The 21,080-nt window shown below is 34.1% G+C and overlaps 1 protein-coding gene across 1 annotated transcript; it reads right to left on the bottom strand.

Moving 5' to 3' along the window:
• Positions 1 to 8,949: 8,949 nt before the first annotated feature.
• On the bottom strand, positions 8,950 to 20,849 carry LOC101267170 (B3 domain-containing protein Os12g0591400-like). The gene is made up of 12 exons (XM_069295328.1): positions 20,517 to 20,849; positions 20,066 to 20,429; positions 19,831 to 19,973; positions 19,557 to 19,733; positions 17,616 to 18,165; positions 17,087 to 17,229; positions 16,726 to 17,000; positions 15,770 to 15,826; positions 15,233 to 15,416; positions 9,912 to 10,479; positions 9,422 to 9,564; positions 8,950 to 9,334 (listed from the first exon to the last, which is right to left on the bottom strand). The coding sequence occupies exons 1-12, from the start codon at positions 20,595 to 20,597 to the stop codon at positions 9,056 to 9,058; spliced, it is 2,964 nt and encodes a 987-aa protein (XP_069151429.1). The 5' UTR covers positions 20,598 to 20,849; the 3' UTR covers positions 8,950 to 9,055.
• Between the last annotated feature and the right edge of the window lie 231 nt (positions 20,850 to 21,080).

Genomic DNA, 21,080 nt, shown 5'->3' with positions numbered 1-21,080 from the left:
TAGAGAGGGGCTGACAAAAGTAAAATTGCTTAGATGAAGATATTAGGGTTTTTTGCTTGACTTTTACGTCTTTGGGAAGAAAAGTGAGAGGAGTGTGTCTTTGTTTAGAGGGTTAATTTAGAAAAGGAAAAGAGATAGGAGAGTGTGTTATTGTTTATGCATGCAAATGTGCAAGAAAAAGAATGACCATTATATTTAAAATTTTACCCGTTTAGTTTCTATTCTAATCAAATTAAATTTAAATATAGCCAAATTGAGTCAAATAACTAATTCGGCCTAAATTAAAATAAGATAAATAATCATCAATTAATTATTTGAGCTTCTTAATTCAAACAAAACAAAATAATTATCAACACTTATTCATCACTTAAAATATAGAATTAATTATACAAAATAATAAATTTCACCAATTCAAAGAAATAAATGTGTAATTATGTTAAACACTATTTTAGGCTATTTATTAAATATTCTTATAAAATATGTAAATTGTAAAAACCAATATGTAAAATAATATAGTTAATTATGATAAATACTAACCAGAATTTATTAGAAAAAGATTTTAAAAAATATAAATATTTTAAAAAAATTTCCAAGACAATTATTTCAAATTGTTTGAAATTTGAAGAAGTTTGATAGTAGACTCGAATTGCATAGGTCAAAATTGGGTGTCAACAGTCCCGTGCGACAATAGAAAAGATTGAGTATGAGGATTTTTAGGTTACTACTTGTTCCTGATTCTTGAACTGGTCATTCCTGGTTCTTAAATTAATGTTTTGCTGATAATTGTACTTCCTTTTTATGTTAATGTCCATGGTTCTTGAATTCTTGAATTGAAGTTACCGGTTCTTTAATTCTTGAATTGATGTTCCTTCTTTCGTCTTCTTCCCATTGTTTTTCCTTATTTGTTCACATGGTTGTAGCAAGATCAATTTTAGGTTATATGCATATTATAGTTAAATTTTATTGTTTTTAAATTGACGTTCATGGTTTCTTGAATTGTTTTCGATTTAGGTTACTACTTTTTCATATTTATGTTTCTGGTTCTTAAATTGATTTACCTAGTTATTCAATTCTTGAATTCATCGTTCATGAATTAACTTACCTGGTTATTGAATTCTTGAATTCATGTCCTGCATTTAATGTTAATGTTCAATTGGTAACTTCTTTTTAGTAAAAGTTCGGGGATATGTTCCTAGTTCTTGAATTCTCGAATTGAAGTTCCCGGTTCTTTAATTCTTGATTAAAGTCCCGGGTTCTTTAATTCTTGAATTGATGTTCCTTAATTCGTTTTCTTCCCATTGTTTTACTTATTTGTACACATGGTTGTGGCCAGATCATTTCAGGTTATGCACATTGTAATTTTTAGAGAATCCTAGTCAATTTTCTTTGGCATATATCAGAAGAATCATCTCATAAAGTCACTCTAAAGTGTCTTTCGAGAGGCACTTAGAATGTGAAACTACTATGTGATGAAAGGAGGCTTGCTTTACATAGGTTGGAAGAAATTTCAGGAAAATTACCAAGTAGAATATGTGGACTTTCTCATGTTTAGGTAGAATGACACTACTATTTACAGTAAGAATTTTCAGCAATATTGACTTGAGAGAAGTATGAAGTTAAAACCATGGAAAAAAATCAACAAGCTTCGATATATGATGAGTGAAGGAAGCGAAGAAAGCAAGCAAAATAACCTTACAGTTCTAAATTCCCTAGTCAGACATGTGACGGCACAGGTTTATGAGCAAAGATGGTGGATCCATTATATCAGAATTCTGTAGTGCAGATTTTAGGAATGCAGTACTTAGCACTATGAGTGCTTCGGACATGGTGATTCATGGTGAGAGACATCATCGTCCAAAGCTTGAAGTGCATGGTTTGTGAGTTCTCCTTAATCGTTCCCTCATACTCCAAAATATGTCCCAAGAACTCAAGCTGGCAACCATAAGAAAGAAAAACTTGTGCGGTGTTGTATAAACAATTCATGATCTATGGTCTCAAATTTTGATTGTTTTACACACAATTACCTGTGACTTATGTCTTCTAAGATTCTTGTTTCTCAATACTGTTTCCTCCTGCCCCAAGTGTGCACATTTTGAGAAGCTGGGCTCAAAATCTTTTTCTGTATATTCAATTGCAGTTACTGATGCCAATAGCAATTTTTTTCTCATATTCCTCTGGCTCTGTTTAGCTGATATCCTATTGGGTGCCGTTTAAGCAGATGCAGGAACTTCGAGAGATTGCATAGTCACCTGAAGGATATTCCTATTTACACATTGCATTTGCTTCCTAAGAGGATATTTTCGTCTCTTACAGAAGATACATTCTTTCATCAGCATTGCATTCAGCTTCATAAATATCTGCAAGTATGTTTCTGCACTGCTTTTATATCTATTTGGGATATTTGTGCCTTTTGGTTGCTTTAAATGTTCTTTCTCTATCAGGATCTCTTGTCAATTGCCTATGTGGCTGAGCAACATAAAATGTGGGTTTTCTTAGGGCCTCTTCCAAGGTATATATATCTTGAAGTTCATTAGGTTTTATACCATCATTTCATTTAGGTCTAGGCTGTTTTAACCCTAACTAATACCTGATTTATGTCTATGAAGAACTACTCCTTTGATAAATCTTCTTCAGTGATTTTTCCAGCCAACATGTTTGTGTTCTTTATCTATGTGATGAGTCTGGTGTTTACATTGGATATTTTTACATCTATATACTCGTATACATGGAATGTGGTAAAAGGGTAGTTCTGTTGATGACTGCAATAATAAATCTCCATTTAATGGCCAGAATAACTTGTACCGAGTTTCTTTGCATAGGATGCAGTGTGGGTATCTGATTCCAACTTCAGATAATGCTTAATTCTTGAAGTGAGTTGTGAAGTCTGCTTTGCTAAATTGTAAAGCTAAAGTTTGAACGAAGTATTGTACTATTATATCACAATCTGAGGCGACACACTTTGTTAGTTTTCTTCACATCATATAATCTGCAGTCACGAACTTTAAGTAGTATGTTTATTTAATTGTGTTATAACAGAGTTAATTCTTAATTCACATATTGTTCCGTGTTGGAGAAGTACCATATGTATTATATTTGAAACCTATAAATAAATAGGCGTGTTGTATTCACTGGATTGTCAAGTTATCAATATGTTTTTTCTTGTCTCGTTCTCTCACATGATATCTGAGTCCACCTATGTAGGGTTTCCTCATACTGATAAGTCCACATTCAAATACATGAGTGAACCCCAGAAGTGGTTACACATGTGGAAGGTTGTTGAGTTATATAAAAGTGGTGTATAAGGTCTTTGACAACTTTATTTTTCTCTCAAGGTTTGCTCAAACTTTCACATGGTATCTGAACTCCTACGATCTTCATAGATCTGAACAGGCAGTCTTATGCTGGTTTCATTCTAAGTTCCCCTTCTTTTCATAATTGTCATCTTCTTGTCCTTTCTTGGCACCACCACTTCTTTCATGCAAAAAAATAACGGCATAATACATATATTAGACCCTAAACTTGGCGTCAAATTTTAACTTTGACGTCCAACTTTCATAATGCACAAACAAGCACTTTAACTATCCAATTTTTAAATAAATAAACACATGAGTCCTACATGACACAATACACGTAGGACAAAAAATGACATGTAGGATGACATGTGTGTCTATTTGTTCAACTTTATATAAGTTTAAGTGTCTACTTGTGCACACCCAAAGTTGAAAGGCATAAATGTGATTCGAATACAAGTTAAAGGGAACATTTATGTATTATAATAAGGTGGAGGATGGATTATGTTCAAGGCTATTGACTAGGTAAAACTATTGACTGTTCTTGGCAGGGATTTGAGTAGAAAAATTGTTAAATTGTTCTCATTTGTGGTGTATCAATACATAAGAATCCTTAATGGCACATTCAATCTGTCAGCGTAGTGAATAACTACATAAGATTATTTTTTTTCCTTAATATACTTCCACTTCTTTTTCTGATTGTTTAAAAATGAACATAATGAGTGAGTAACATGGTATATGGTAGTAACTTAATTTGTTATAATCTGATTGAACTCATCCTTTGTGACAGTTAACGTGGATGATTCTGTGGATGATATTGTGCGTCAATTTCAAGGTGTTTCTGATGGCTTGATGCGTAAAGTTTTCGGCTCTCCTTCATCTTCTTCTTATGAACCTACTACCTCTACTTCAGACATAAATTTGTTTTAGAACGTGGAGGAATACATAAACTGGCTTCAACACAAAGCTACTCTGAGTCAGTTAATAGCTTCTCTGACAATGATAACGGTGATAAAGATGGAAGCCACAGGGATGAGGAAGTAGGACCTAGTTCAGAAGACAATGGGTGGCATTTGGACAATGAGTTGAATTCAAAAGGATTTACCCCTTGGTGGTTAAACGTGACGTAGAGCCGATAAGCTCCGCGGTGGACTTGAAGAATGGTTCTGTGCTCCAGCGTGAATCTTTCAGTTCTGGAGGATTCCCTGGAGACAAGTTTGGTAGTAGTTCCCAGTTAACTAGAGGATCCAGTTGGAGTGCCACCAGAGGTATCTGTTACTTCTTCCCCCTTTTCTACTTTTTGTGAATGGTATATCTTCATCGGAAATTTATTCTGCTGAATACATGAAGGAAGACCAATAGACATGCTACAAGACATCTGAACTTAGGAATCGTTTCTTATCAGAGGGCTGCAAGTGAATGTATATGAGCTCATCTTTTTTCTTCATATTCGGATATTTTACTTGTATCAAGGAGTAGATTAACATGCTTTATTAAGGTTCATATTAGGTGAGATAAAATCAGTCTGGTAGTCTCATGTCTGGAATGCTCCCCCAGTTGGATTACTTATACTGTAGGGCACTAGGGCCAGGGTTACCTGAGGATATGTTTCGCTTCAGTTATGGGGCAATGAAAGGGTGTTAAAGTGATTTCAGTTTTAGCATGTGAGATATCTACAAGTAAGGTTCTTGTCAGCCTTCTGATCAAATGATATCTACTGTATTTTATCTGATATATTTCAGTAGGGATGGCAACGGGGCTGGTTGAGTCTTAACCTGCTAAAATTTTAACCTGCCCCACCCACCCTACATAGCCTTCTTTTTCTATCTTCAACCGACTCGCCTTACCATGCCCTATTTTAGTATCTGTCATTTGTTTTCTTATTTTTACAAATGGAGACTTTATATTGCTTTATCAAAAGTTCAATGCTACTGTAAGTAAAATTATAAATCCAAAAATTTCTGAACACATAGTAAATAGTTCTCCATTACGTTCATTAGTATTTACTATTTAGTAATATAGTTTTGCTAACCAGTCTAAACTATATGGCTCTTTTTATGTATTGTACGACATGATTCACTAAAAAATATAAGAGAACTATAGAAAGAAAAAAACCCAGCTGTAACATAGAAGGAAGTAAAATCCTCCCAGGCACGTTCCGAAAACTCTTTTCTCTCCTACTTTTTAGGGGTGCAGAACACCTTTTCTGGTGACTCTTCAGCCGGATAAAGATCCTTTATTTGTCTAATTTCTCTAAGCTACCACCTTCGTGGTAACTTCCCGCCTTTCACTCCGTCAACCAGCCAAAGGGATTACAAATTATATATCCGGGCAGCGGATAAATCATATGACATTGTTGAGAGCTATTCTTCTTCAGAATTCTGGTACGATTGGGTAGAAAGGGGTAGATCATCATTAAGAACATGATTTTAAGCAAGAAAGTCTTACTTTGATCATGTCATTTAATGCGTTTGGCGTCCAAAGCCAATGGTAACAGAATCAATAGATGGAGGATGAAGGATCACCCTTCCAACTACTTTTGCTCTCAGAATTTAATAGGGTAGGGGGGTTCATCAGCATCATAGCAGTCCAAGGTCAACGGAGGTATGTCATTATTATACCAGAGTCTGTATTTAATGGGGGTTGAGAGATGTTGGCACAGAAAATTGAAGTATTCATTAATAGGAGGGGTCCCCCAATACTGAAGGAAATTTTACTTCAACCAAAGAGGAGCTCAACCTTTGCAGAATCTATTACAAGAAACCGATGGCAGTCAAAAAATGGGAATCTGGAAGTTTCAAACAATGAAAACAGATGTATCGAGATTAGTGGTTTTTCTGGTCTTTCGGAGAAGGACATACTCAACAGATGTTTTCTGGAGATTGCTATCCTGTCCCCGGGGTGTCAAGCAAATGGGGTATAACACAGTTGGTGTCTTCGACATGAACGGGTTTCAATTTCTTTTCGAATTCCCCTCTCGATCTTTAGCAGAGAAAGTCAAGCTTGGCCAGTGGAGTATGCAGCAAGCTACACTTGACCTTTCATGGTGGACTGAATTCTAGTTTATTTATATTCGAGTGTCAACCATTATCTGGTCTACTTCTGTAACAAATGCTATGTTTGGTTGGAAAACTTGGAATGACCATGAGTTCACTTGCAAAACACTGAATTGTTTATGGATTTCTCTGTTCATCCTATATATTTGAATTAAATCTAGCTTTATAGATTTGGTGTTAAAGACAAGGCAAACTGCTATTGTGATGTGGAAAAAGCCTTCTAAAAGAGCAATCTTTGTCAAGAGGTTTCATTCTACAGTCACTAGTGAACTGGTAATATTCTGCTTCTGTTCATCATTTACAAGCTTATAAGTGAAACCCAGCTCATTTTCGTGCTGTTTTTTCCTTTTCTATTGACTCTCTTAATTTGTAGAGGACCATATGATTTCTTTGGCATATATCAGAAAATTTACCTGATAAAGCCACTCTGAAGTGTCTTTCTGGAGGCACTTGGAACGTGAAATTACAATGTGATGGAAGAGGGTTGCTTATACACAATGGTTGGAAGAAACTTCAGAAAAATAACCAACAACAAAATGGGGAATATCTCGTTTCAAGGTAAGACGGTGCTCTGCAATTCACAATAAGAATTTTCAGCAAGAAAGGACTTGGAAAGACAGGTGAAGTCAACAAACATGGTAAAAACCAAAAAGCTCCAATATATGGAGGCAGCAAGCGTAAAAGGCCAAAAAAATACCCTCACACTTCAAAATTCCCTAAACAGACTCGTGCTAACAGTGGAAATGGCGCAGGTATGATGATTTAACTCCTACCCTTCCAATTCTTCTTGCTGTTGTTGAAAGTTAGCATAAAATGCAGTGATAGCGATCAAATTTAAACTTTCATCAACTGGAATTTCCTTTGCAGAAGACCTATTTTAACATGTGATGTACTAATGGACTACTATGTTGTATTCCCTTAGAAAAAGAGCTGCACTTGAGAAAGAAGACGACCATCTCACAGGTCTCACTCCAAATATTCCACAATTTGTGAAATGCTTGAAAGGCTATAATGTGAAAAAGTCCTGGTGCTTCCTGGTAAGTGTTATCTTGAAGTAAAACTAGTTCATGCTTATTAGTCTCTGTCACCATTAATCTATGAAATGTGAATGTATGTAAACCAAATACTAAAAACTTCTAATGCAGTATGTTATTTCCGTGTGTAGCCAGATACATTTGTCAATAAATCTATGTTCATGTTGATGATTTCTAGACTGGTAAACTGTTTTTTTATGTGAACGAGACTGTCAAGGTGATTTCTTGAGTGAAAAGAACTGCTAAAATGATTTTTGGTGTGAACTTTGGCTTCATCATTCTATCGGCTATTGATAAGCTTGACAAAAAACGATAAAATTGTTGGTGCCAAAAGTTTTGCTGAAAGAACCAAAAAAGAGTTTACTAAGTCATACGAACGTTTGAATTGAGCCTAAAGACTTTTATGCTTGCAACAAAAAAAGAAAGGAGAATGTGGAAATATACCTAAATTTTGTGATTTATTGTTGATATATACCCTCATTAAAAATGTGGCCGACTCATTTGTAGCCATTCTATTACATAAATGGCACAAATATACTTTTTTCGTCTTATACCAGTTTATCTATATGTATACACACACGCTTATAGTTAATGAAACTCCTTCAACATTAACGACACTTGTAGAGTTTAGGTTGTGTGGTGAATTCTTCAACTCGCGAGGGGTGATCTTTGAAATTATCCCTAAAGAATACGATGAAAAATAAATGCAAAATACAATTATTTTATTTGGAGTGCAATTGATACAAGAAAAATGCAAAACCAAATTTATTGTATTTGGAATATAATTGATACAAGATAAATACATAATACAATGTAAAATAAATGCAAAATACAATTCTCTCTCCACCCTCTCTTTACCTCTCCTCTCTCCTTCCTCTGTAGATCTTGCTCGCCTCTCTCCTTTTATATGTATTCGTTTCGATACAAAATCAATTTGTATTTGTATTTTTTCTCCAAAGTTCGTTAATAGATGCACTTTCTCCTCTCCCTAGATCTCTCTCACCTCTCTCATCCCTCCTCCCCTAACATTTTGTTATTATTCATAATTAACAAAGTATAACTATAAAATCTTATTTAAGGCTTAATATTTGCTATTTTTGAAAGTTTCCTTTTGCTAATTATGTTTATAGCAACTCAATAAATATAAGAAGCAGACTTCAATGCAAGTCCTACCCTCACCTAACATTTCACGAATAATCACTTTGGGTGTGTTTGGTATGGAGTAAAATATTTTCCATGGAAAATGTTTTCCTAGAATATGTTTTCTTGGAAAACAAGTAGATTTTGGACTTATTTTCTCATGTTTAGTTGGTGAGTAGAAAATATTTTCTGGAAATGATTTTTAGTGTTTGATTTATGAATGAAAAATGTTTTTGAGAGACATCTTTTATTTTTACTCGAGTAAAAAATAATTTATGACATTGAAAATATTTTTTGAAGCCCACTTTTAGTATAGTATGATGAGTAAGATCAAATAAAACATTCTCAATTATTTTATAAGATCAATAATACTAACTAAAACAACCTTCATTTCTTTTCAACAAACAACAATATTTTGAGTCTTCAAAATTTGTCAACAAACAACAATGCTTATAGTCATCAAATCTGTCAATACATAATAATACTTAAGGCCATAAAAATTAAAATGCTAGATAAATAGTAATAAACTATTTTTTTATTTATTGTTGCGATGAGAATTTGATCCTTCATAGAGAACTTGAATTTGCAAGTAAAGGACTCTGCCACATTTTCCCCTCACAAATTCACAAATACACCTGTCATCTTTTTCCACAAGATTCCACCTACATAAATTGCGCCATCCGCCTACCAGCCATGTTGTTCCATTGCTCCATTTATTGACTTTTGTCTCAAACTCTCTTCCAACAGAGTCGCGAATGATCATGGTTGGAGGGAGTTCAAGTTTGTAGTCTCTCACCACATCAATTGGAACATACTGTAATTATGAACAAAGACTTTGTTAAATTAGAATGTTACATAAAATTATTCTCTAGATCAATATATAATAATAACTTTTAGTTACCAGTTGATTTCTCATTTTTGCTCGCATCTTTGCTACAAAGTAAGGATTTTTTGGCTGAGTTGCGCGTCCACTTCTAAATATATCTGCACCATATTTGTCATGCACATTCCTCACCTTGCAAGTAATAGCTTTTCGGCGTCCAGCTGAATAAAGGAAATTAAGATAAAGTTTACAAATAAAAATCCCACGAAAACTCACAAATACTCAAGTTGTTTCATTGTACGTGGTGATACTTTATTGAACATGAACTTTATGAAAAAAGAAGACTTCTGACGTTATATTAAAAGTGTTAGGAAATGGTATTTGAATATATTCTTCTCTAGTATTCAATAAAACCTAGCAAAATATTCTCTTAAGCTCGTTTTGTTAATGAAACAAAAAACCAAATATACAAATATGTTATTTTTGCAGCAATGTACTAACATTTAAAGAATTGATTAACATATAAAATCTAACAGATAATTAGATCTAAATATTTAACTGTATTTACCTTTTGAAGCTGACGTGTCTTCTCCATCTGTTTCATTCTCTTTCCTCTCCACCACTTCCTCCTCTGTTTCATCCTCTTCTCCTTCATCCACCTCCTCCTCTGTTTCTTTCTCCTCCCCCTTTTGTTCATTATCTTCTTCCTCTTCATTTTCCACCTCTTCTTCATCATTATCTTCTTCTTCTACCATATAGTTATCAGTGCTATCATCATCAAATGAGCTATTGTTGTTATCTCTAGTCTTGTTTTTCTCTTTTGGTTCTATACTCTGTTGATGTTCAACATTCACTTCTTCCTTCTTGTTGTCACATTTAGCTCCATTCTTTATACATCCATTTGGTTCAAGTAATTTTATATCAAATATTTCATTTCCATCATAATCGAATATTATAATGTTTCCAAACTCTAGATTGTTGTCCTCGATAAATTTCTCCCATCCATTTAGAAAATACAAATCTTTTTCTATTTTGATCACTCTTACAGGCCAAGACATATTACTAAATTGATTCCTAAGGAAAACCTTCCTAGGTAGCTTTCCATTCTTGTAATTTGTATATGCTGTGGGAATTTTCTGTGAAGAAAAAACATATTTTCGAAAAAAAGGGTAAAAACAATATTAATTTCTTTAAATTAAATTTATCGTATCATAAAAAGCAACAAATATGAGTAGAAAAAGTAATTTAAATAAACTCAAGTTAGGACTTTTTGATGCTAGAAATATTTAAGAATGTAACTATTTGAGAAACTACAAAATAGAATACTTGTATTTGCAGATCTAAATTTTCTCCCTTATTCATTGCCCAATCTTCAAAAAGTGTTAATTTATATATAAAAAAAAATTAAAAATGGAGTTAGCAAAAATAATAAATCAAATACTTGTATTTGCAAATCTAAGTTTCATCAAGGTTTTTCACCTTTTCATGTCCATCGCCCACATTTTCAAAAGAAGAAGAAAAATAATCAAGAAACAAAGTTCGAAAAATCTATTACCAGAAGGAGAAAGTGTATTTACCATCCGTTTCGCACTAGTTTGAGGATTGAAAGCCTTGAAAAAGCCCTTTTCCATGTTCACTTTTGTTGTCAAGCAATTAGAGAATAGAAGAACTCGCCACACAACCTAAATCCTATAAGCGCCTTTTGATGTTGAAGAAGTGTCAATACTCAAACATGTGTATATATATATAAATTGATGTCATACCTAAAAGGTATATATTCGTAAGTTCACTTTTCTTTTATTGTTGCAAGCATAAAAAGAGAATGGAAGAATACGCCGCACACCTTAAACCCTATAAGCGGCTTGAATGTTAAAAGAGTGTCAAATACTCATGAGCGTGTATATGTATATAAGAGAAGGGGAGATTATAAGAATCTTAAGATGTTCTCATGCATAGTGCATTCTAGTTTTTGGTGTTCTATTATTTATAAGTACTCGAAAATATCAATTTCCATATTTTTTTTATAGTATCACGTAAAAATTGATGTATGACGGAAAAGGTATATTTGCACATCCCCTCTTCTTTTTTCGTTGCAAAAGTTCACATGACTTAGGTGAACTCTCTTTTTGGCTCCATTCACACTTTAAACACAACTTTTACCATCACCAAATTTGTCGTTTCTGTCACGTTTACCAATAGCCTACAGAACGATTACCAATCTTCTTCACACAAGAAACACCTTACCAACCATTGATGTGGCTATAACCATGTGAACATATAAAGGAACAAAAACTAGAAAGAAAAAAAAACAAATGAAGGAACATGTCTAACATGGGAAGCTAAATGAATGTTACTGAACCTACATCACGACAAGATGTAGCGCAAAGTATGCGTCAGCACTTAAAAGATACTAAGTATGAAAATAGAAGAAAGTTGAATAAAACATATAACTGAATAAAGCGATAAAGCAATGATATAATCTAAACATGATAATAATAATGAAACATACTGAATATTGAGCTAATTGAATGCAATGACCAAGTACATAATACGCAGAGACTGAATACTAACTATACTGATAACCTGGTCAATGCACTAGAACTTCACAGTGGGATCTATTGTTAACCGTTATAAAACCACAAGAAATATCCGTGGAGTCTGATGTATCGCCCCATCGAGAGGACCCAATATACCTTGCCAAAGGTATAAAGGCACGACTGACGTGTTCACTGAATATGTTGCCAACATAGGGAACTTATCCTAGGGGGAACGTAGTTCTAGGACTGAGGATGACTGACCCTTAGTCCACTCGGTATTAAGTCTACTCTCAACTGATTGTATAAATAACACAGTATGACTGAATAGCTTAAAATACTGACATGTTAACTCTGAAAATGCAACATTAATATACTGATAATGAAATATTCTTAACTTAGGCATGTATATTAGAATAAACTGATTTAGCAAAGTGTAATTCATGAATTAAATGAATCTACACAACTAGGATTCTGAATTTCATGCAACGAACTAAGCAACAATTCCACGAAAACTTGATAATCTGATTTGTATTAGTCTAACAACTAAATCTCAACATAAACTTTAAAGTTCTAGAATCCCCAGGTCTAGCATGATATAAAGAATCAAGAATGTGACCGAATACTAGGTACCTAATGGGTGAAAGGAACCTAGTAGTGAAATCCACATACCTGGTGACGAAATTCATGGAGAAATCTTCCAATTTCGAGGATAAAACTGAAGGAAACTTGATGCGTTCTTGGGGAAGTCTAAGTGGACTTTTTCTCGTTCTTTTCGTTCAACTTGATGAATTTTTGGAGATTGAGTTGACTAGGGTAAGTTCTAATTAAGTTACTAGGCCAAAACTAATTAAAACTACGTAGTTTAGGAGTCGCATAAAGAATAGACCAGTGTTTTGGACGGCGAGAGGCGACAAGGGCCTGCCTCGCCACGCGGCGAGGCGCTAGCCTTTTTGACTCGAGGCGCCAATTAATACCAAAAATAAAAAAATATTTAATTGCACATATAATATTCAAAATTTCAATAGCAATTACATATATTACAAATACTATAATAATTACTATAGAAAGAATTAGGTCGCCATGGGCCGCCTTTTGCATACCGCCTCACCTCAGTGGGGAATGGCGAGGAGGCCTCGCCTCGCCTCTCGCCAAAGGCGATGAGGCGCTCGCCATTCACAACACTGGAATAGACCAAACGACCCCTGACTTAAAAGTTGTCGGGGCCAACCGGTGGTCCGTGGACTGACCCGCGGTTCGTTCAGTCAACCGTCGAAGGGCAGTGAAGTTGAATTGGGGTCTGAACCATGACCTGGACCCATAGGTGCTGGCGTGGGTAGACCCTTAGACAAATTCTCTGGACTTCTCTTGGAAGGTCTTTCCCGCCTACAGTCCGTGAGTCAGTCTACAGTCCGTGGGTGGTGCCCGTCGAGCACGTGCAACTTGTGAAATCTCCATTCTGGTCTTTCTAAGATACGGGGTGTTTCAGAAAATTGGTGGTGGAGAAGATAGAGGTGATGCCATTTTTGAGTTGTGTGGAGCTTGGTGGATATTGGGGATTGAAATGGTTGTTGATGCAAAATGGGGATTTGAAATTGTTGTTGATGCGAATTGGGGAATTGAAATTGTTGTTGAATGCAAATTCGGTGTGTTGGGGAGTATATGTCATGTAGAAGATTAAAGAGATGAGTTTGAGATTTATTTTGGTACGACTTCATTTGGTTAAGTGGGTCGAGTTTGGGTAAAAACATGAAATTGGATAATTTTTAGTTGATTTGAGACTTAACGTCCAATTGAAGGGTATGAATGATAAGTATAGTAACAACATGGGTAACAATTACTTTACTTTAATGTAAGGGTAAAGTCAGCTAATAATTAAAGTTGAAGGGTATTTTTGACCCTTTCCCCGCTATATAACCATGTGAACAAATAAAGAACAACAACTAGAAATGGGAAGCTAAATGAAATGTTGAATTTCATGATGTAAATCTCTTACTTGCTCCCAAACTTTTACTTTCATTTGCACTTGTGAATCAAGCAAAAATGGGATCAGTTCCCTTAAGTGCAGAACATCGATTCAAAAACCAGGTGACACAGTTAAATAACTATGACTCATAATAATAAGCCATGTACAAACATCACACAGTGCATGAATTTTCATATGTGGGATCGTTGTTTCACTTATGTACGCAAATTGAAATGTTCAATTACTAATTATGAAGAATTATATAGGTCTCTTATGTGCTGCACCCATTGGCTTCTGATTCTTAATTTGGGATCCACTTCAGGGACGGAGCCACCAGTCAAGATACGGATTTTGCAACCATTACACTTTTGGGTTCAGATGAAACCGTAGACTATATGGTACATCCACCACTGACTATAAGACAGTTTAAATACATTTATTGGTATTTGCACCAGATAACTCTAGGTGAATCTGTTCTCTGGAAAAGTTTTCTAGACATTTTGTGCATCCTATTCAATTATATTCAACATTACTACATCTCTTATTGTAAGCTGTAGGCAAAGTATTGTAAGCTTCATTTCAGCTGTAACATAAAGAAGTTAAACAACTCTAATTACTCAGATACAGAAAAAGGAAAATGAAAACAAGGTTGTCCATGTTAGGCAGATCAGAGTTCAAATTCCAAAATAATATCAAATTGTAGCAGTTCAAAACTAAAAATTTATCATCTTTGTGCAGCAAGTTTCAACAGAGATTCTGAAGTATCATCGAAAACAGAAACCTTCAGCTCATTTGCATTGACAAGCTGACAAACATCCTTCCTTATTCTTATTATAACTCACAAACTGTTTTCATCCTCCACAAAACGCGCGATATCCATTGTGTTATACAATTCACGTTCCACCTTTTTCCTTCTGAATTACGGAGGACAACTGTTGTCTTATTGTCTGATTTTGGAAGTTGTTCACAGAAGGATTTTGGAACATACTGCATGACAAGTATTAAGTATTTGGTTTACATACATTTGACACACTTCATAGCTTATTGGTGACAGAAACTAATAAGCATGAACTTGTTTTACGTCAAGAAAACACTTACTAGGAAACAGGACTTTTACACATTGTAGCCTTTCAAGCATTTCACAAATTGAGGAATATTTGGAGTAAGATCTGTGAGAAGGTCTCTTCTTTCTCAAGTGCAGCTCTTTTTCTTGGAGTTGCATGTTCTAAGGAAACACTACATAGTAGTCCATCACATGTTAAGATAGGTCTTCTGCAAATGAAATTTTGGTTGATGAAAGTCTAAATTTGATCACTATTACTGCATTTTATGCCAACTTTCAACAACAGCTAAAAGAATTGGAAAGGTATGAGTTAAAAATCATCATACCTGTGTCGCTTTCACCGTTAGCAAGAGTCTGTTCAGGGAATTTTGAAGTGTAAGGGTATTTTTCTGGCCTTTTACACTGCTGCCTCTATCATATATTGAAGCTTGTTGATTTTTGATCATGTCTGTTGACTTCACTTGTCTTTCCAGTCCGTTGTTGCTGAAAATTCTTGTTGTGAATTGCAGACTGCCATATCACATTAGCAGTTGCACTTGTGTTTGACACCAAATCTTTAAGGCTAGATCTAATTCACATATATAGGATGAACAGACAAAAACATAAACAGTTCAGTGTTTTGCAAGTGAAGCCATGATCATTTAAAGTTCTCCAACCAAGCTTAGCAATTGTCACACAAGTTGACCCGATAAGGGTTTGACATTCAAATGTAATTAAACTAAACTTCAGAACTTGTAGTCTTATACATTTATATGACTACAAGATCGATCGTGTTGAGATATACAAGTATGTCATTTTTTTCTTGCTCCTCCACAGCCGATTTTGAACCTTCAACTCATTGTCCTCTTTAGCGATGATCATACAGTCCATGCTTGACTGATTCTACCATAGCTTGATGGTTAATGATTTTGCTTGTGTATCTGCAATTTATCAAGTTAGCTCTCAATAAGATGCAGATAAATTTTCAAACTTGCAATATTTTGTTGGATAAAAAAACTAGCCGGTCTTGCAATTGGTTTTATTTGAAGATACAACCAAATATTATCATCATGTTTGTATCTAAATTTATTTAATTATATTAAAGAAAAATCATATGAAGCAATATGTAGAAGAAGAAGAAAAAAAGACAAGAATACATGCTTTATAAAAAGAAAAAGAAACAATGTAGTACTTGCCAAGACAGAGAAAAAAAATTATATCGTTCCTCCCCTAATATTTTGCTATCATTCATAATTAAGCAAATTATACCTACAGAGTCCTATTTGAGGCGTAATGTTTGCTATTTTCGAACTTTTCCTAAAATATGTCAATTATGTTTATAGCAATTCAATAAACATGAGAAGCAGACCGAAATAACTTGTATGTTTACACCAAGTCAATGTAATACGTGATTTAATGAGGTAAAACACATGTAAATTAATTATGGTTAAGTACAATGAACTATTAATTTAAACACATAGCATGTATGTATTGACTTGATGTTAACAATCAGTGTGGCTAAATTTTACACCATAATTACTTAATATGATTTAGCGAACAAACTAAATAGCAGAGCCGTAAGATCAAATCAAAACTTTACGTTTGAAGCTTCCACTTTTAGTATGGCATGATGAGTAAGTTCAAATAAAAACTTCATCAATTCTTTTATAAGAACAATAGGACTTACTAAAGCAATCTTAATTATTTCATCAACGAACAACGATAATTGAAGTCTTGAAAAACAAACAATAATATTTATAGTCTTCAAAATTTGTCAACATGAAATAATACTTAAACATTAAAATGTTATGGTAAATAGTAATAAACTAATCTCTTTTATTTATTATTGGGATGGGAATTTGATCCTTCTTGGAGAACACGAACTTGTAAGAAGGAGATTTTGCCACATTGTTCTCTCACAAATTCACAGATGAACCTGTCATTTTTCTCCACAAGGTTCCACCGACATATACTGCGCCATCCGCCTACCAACCATATTCGGCCGTCTTTCCAATATTTGACTTTTGTCTCAAATTCTCTGCCAGCTGAGTCGCGAATGATCATGCTAGGAGGGAGTTCAAGTTTGTAGTCTCTCACCACATCAATTGGAACATACTATCATCAAGAATAAAGAGTTTGTTAAATTAGAATGTTGCATACAATCATTCTCAAGATCAATATATAATAATAGGCTTTATTACCTGTTGATTTCTCCTTTTTGCTATTATCTTTGCTACAAAGTATGGATTTTTTGGCTTAGTTGCGCTTCCACTTCTGAATATATCTATACCATGTCGGTCGATCATATTCCTGACCTTGCAAGTAATGGCTTTTCTGCGTCCAGCTAAATCAAGAAAGCTATGATCAGATTCACAAATAGAAATCTCATGAATACTCACAAATACTCCATTCTTTTCATTTTATGTGCTGATACTTTATTGAACATGAACTTTATGAAAGGAAAAAATACTTTTGACAATAAACCAAAGGTTTTATTATAAAATGACATTTGAATGTATTCTCTCTGATATTCAATAAATACTAACAGAATGGGCCCCTAGGCTAGTTTTATCAATGAACCAAACAACCAAACCTATATTAAAACTTATAGTCCTAAACATTTCATAACATCTATAAGATTAAGACTATAAAGTCATGACCAAATATACAAACATAATCATATAAAATGAATAAGCTGAGTAGAACAAAATATTTAATAATTGTTTGTACCTTTTGAACCTGACCTCCTTTTCTTGAATGTTTGAGTCGTTTCAATCTCTTCTTCATCTTCTTCCTCCTCAGCTTCATCCTCCACTTCCTCCATAGTTTCTTTCTCCTCCCTGTCTTCTTCCTCTTCCTTTTCCACCTCTTCTTTAACGTTACTTTCTTCTTCTTCTATCATGTAGTTATTAGCATTATCATCATCAGATGAACTATCATTATTATCTCCAATCCTGTTTTTTTCTTTTGGCTCTACACTCTTTCGATGTTCAACATACACTTCCTTTTTCTTTTCACATTTAGCTCCTTCTTTTACACATCCGCTCATTTCAAGTACTTTGAAGTCAAATGTTTCATTTCCATCATAATCAAATATCATAAAGTCTCCGTACTCTAGAGTGTTGTTATCCTCAATAAATTTCTTCCATCCATTTTCAAAATACAAAGCTCCTTCTATTTTGGTCACTCCCATAGGCCACATATTATTAAATCGATCCCTAAAAAAAACATTCCTAGGTAACTTTCCATTCTTGTAGGTTGCATAACTTGAGGGAATTTTCTGTGAAGAAATTTTGTGAAAGAACATCAATTTATTTAAATCAGACTGATTATATCATAAAAATAATTAATATCGAAAGAAAAAATATTTTAAAATATTCAACAATGTGGGTATTTGAGAAACTACAACATAGAATGTAAGGCATTCTCGTAGTTCTATTGCAAAATTACACTATCAACACAAAGTAATATGATCATTTGGAAATGATAGATACAATTTTATGACATCAATTGATTGAATAATTAATCATACACAATGCCAGTATAGATCTAGAAAATTTCAACATATATAAGTACTATGATATAATAATTACTTGCACCACACAAAAACATTGTCCTCCCCTTATTCATAGCCCAAGCTTCAAACGTATACAAGACAATAGTCACATAGAAAATGAATTAATGAGAGGGAAAGTAAAACTTTAAACAACTGTAAAGGGTCATGATTTCTAAGTTTTGCAGATCTAAAATTTCACCAAGGCCTTTAAATTCTCATATCTGTTGCCCACATTTCCAAAAGAAGAAGAAAAAAAAAATGAAGAAACTTACCATTCGTTTTGCACTGGATTCAGGATTGAAAATCCTGAAGAAACCCTTTTCCATTTTCGCTTTTATCGTCAAACTATAAGAGAATGGAAGAATACGGCGCACAACTTAAACCCTATAAGCGGCTTTAATGTTAAAAGAGTGTCAAATACTCATGAGCGTGTGTGTATATATATAAGAGAAGGGGAGATTATAAGAATCTTAAGATAGAAGGGGAGATTATAAGAATCTTAAGATGTTCTCATGCATAGTGCATTGTAGTTTTTGGTGTTGTAATATTTTTTAAGTACTCAAAAATATCAATTTCCATAGTTTGCTATTTTATTTTTATTTTTCATAGTATCATGTAAAAATTGATGTATGACGGAAAAGGTATATTTGCACATTCCCTCTTCTTTTTTTGTTCACATGATAAGCTTAGGTGAACTCTCTTTTTGGCTCCATTCAGACTTTCAACACAACTTTTACCATCACCAAATTTGTCGTTTCTGTCACGTTTACCAATAGCCTACAGAACGGTTACCAATCTTCTTCACACAAGAAACACCTTACCAACCTTTGATGTGGCTATAACCATGTGAACATATAAAGGAACAAAAACTAGAAAGGAAAAAACAAATGAAGGAACATCTCTGATTACTCAAATACAGAAAAAGGAAAATGAAAACACGGTTGTTCATGTGAAGCAGCTACAGAGTTCAGATTCCAACATAATGACATCAAATCGTAGCAGTTCAAAACTAAGATTTATCATCTTTGTGCAGCAAGTTTCAACAGAGATTCCGAAGGATCGTTGAAAACAGAAACCTTTAGTTCATTTGCATTGACAAGCTGAAAAACACAGACCTGTCCTTCCTTAAGATTGTTATCACTCACAAACTGTTTCCATCCCCCACAGAAAGCATGATATCCATTTTGTGTTATACAATTCACTTTCCACCCTTTTCCTTCTGAATTACGGAGGACAGCTGCTCTCTTATTGCCTGATGTCGAAAGTTGTTCAGAGAACCATCTTGGAACGTACTGCATTAGAAATATTAATTATTTGGTTTACATACATTTTACACATTTAGTATCTTACCAGTCACATAAACTTGTTTTAGTTCAAGAAAACACTTACCAAGAAACAAGACTTTTTCACATTGTAGCCTTTCAAACATTTCACAAATTGAGGAATATTTGGAGTGAGAAGGTCCTCTTCTGTCACAAGTGCAGCTCTTTTTCTTCGAGTTTCATGTTCTAAGGAAACACAACATACATCTTCTGCAAGGGAAAAATCTAAATTTGATCACTTTTACTCCATTTTATGCTAACTTTCAACAACAAGAAGAAGAATTGGAAATGTATCATTATACCTGTTTCATTTTCACCGTTAGCACAAGTCTTTTTAGGGAATTTTTCTGGCCTTTTACGCTTGCTGCCTCCATCTATTGAAGCTTGTTGATTTTCTACCATGTTTGTTGATTTCACTTGCCTCTCCAGTCCATTCTTGCTGAAAATTCTTATTGTGAATTGCAGAGCGCCATCGTACCTAAACACGAGATATTCCCCATTTTCTAATTGATTATTTTTTTGAAATTTCTTCCAACCCTTTTGTATAAGCAAACCATCTTCATCACACTGTAGTTTCACATTCCAAGTGCCTCCAGAAAGACACTTGAGGGTGGCTTTATCAGGTGATTCTTCTGATACATGCCTGAGAAAATGGGCTGGGATTCTCTACAAATTAAAACATCAAGTATGTTCAAATTAAAGCAGAACAATGTAAGATTGCTTGTAAAATGATGAACAGAAGCAGAGAATTACCAGTTCATTAGTGATTGAGGGACAGAAAACCTTGTAGAAAATTGCTCTTTTGTCTATCTTCAACAACGAGTTTTCCATCATATCACAATTCAATTGATTTGAAAAGATGGGAAGATGGAGTGTATTTATGAGCTATTTTCGGGGCCTTTTCCGTTTAGCATACGCGAAAAAGGAAGTAACATGTTGAAAAATTTACTAGTGCAATAATGTCCTCTTGAAAACATTCAAAATTCAGAGTTTCCTTATTAAGTCACCTGAATAACGAAGATAAGATGCAAAATTAATTACCGAGATGAGTGTGAAGATGGAGAATTTTCCCAAAAAAAGTTGTACAAGAAGTCGATAGTGCCTTACCTATTTTGAAACAAAATTTGAAAGGTGGGACAGGACCACATAGGAAAACAGCTAAAATTAGTGTCTGCAGTACATTACAAAATTGAAGAATTTGTGAACTATAAAAAGCAACTATTTTAATGCAAAACATATGGAGTCATTATACTTTTGAATGTAACAGATCAATTGTATTATAATAGGCCTTTAGCCATTTGCCAATCCATGCTTCAT

The sequence above is a fragment of the Solanum lycopersicum genome, chromosome 1 (genome assembly GCF_036512215.1).
Source record: "Solanum lycopersicum chromosome 1, SLM_r2.1".
Classification (NCBI taxonomy): domain Eukaryota; kingdom Viridiplantae; phylum Streptophyta; class Magnoliopsida; order Solanales; family Solanaceae; genus Solanum; species Solanum lycopersicum.
The sequence above is the reverse complement of the archived record's forward strand: the minus strand, read 5'-3'. Positions and strand labels throughout refer to the sequence as shown.

Excerpts from the sequence above, each read along its gene's own strand:
- LOC101267170 (XM_069295328.1), bottom strand. The coding sequence starts at position 20,597 with ATGATGGAAAACTCGTTGTTGAAGATAGACAAAAGAGCAATTTTCTAC. Across the intron at positions 18,166-19,556 it reads ACAATCTTAAGGAAGGACAG|AAAATTCCCTCAAGTTATGC; the intron begins GTCTGTGTTTTT and ends ATTTCTTCACAG. Across the intron at positions 15,827-16,725 it reads AATTCCCATCCCAATAATAA|ATACACAAGCAAAATCATTA; the intron begins ATAAAAGAGATT and ends GATAAATTGCAG.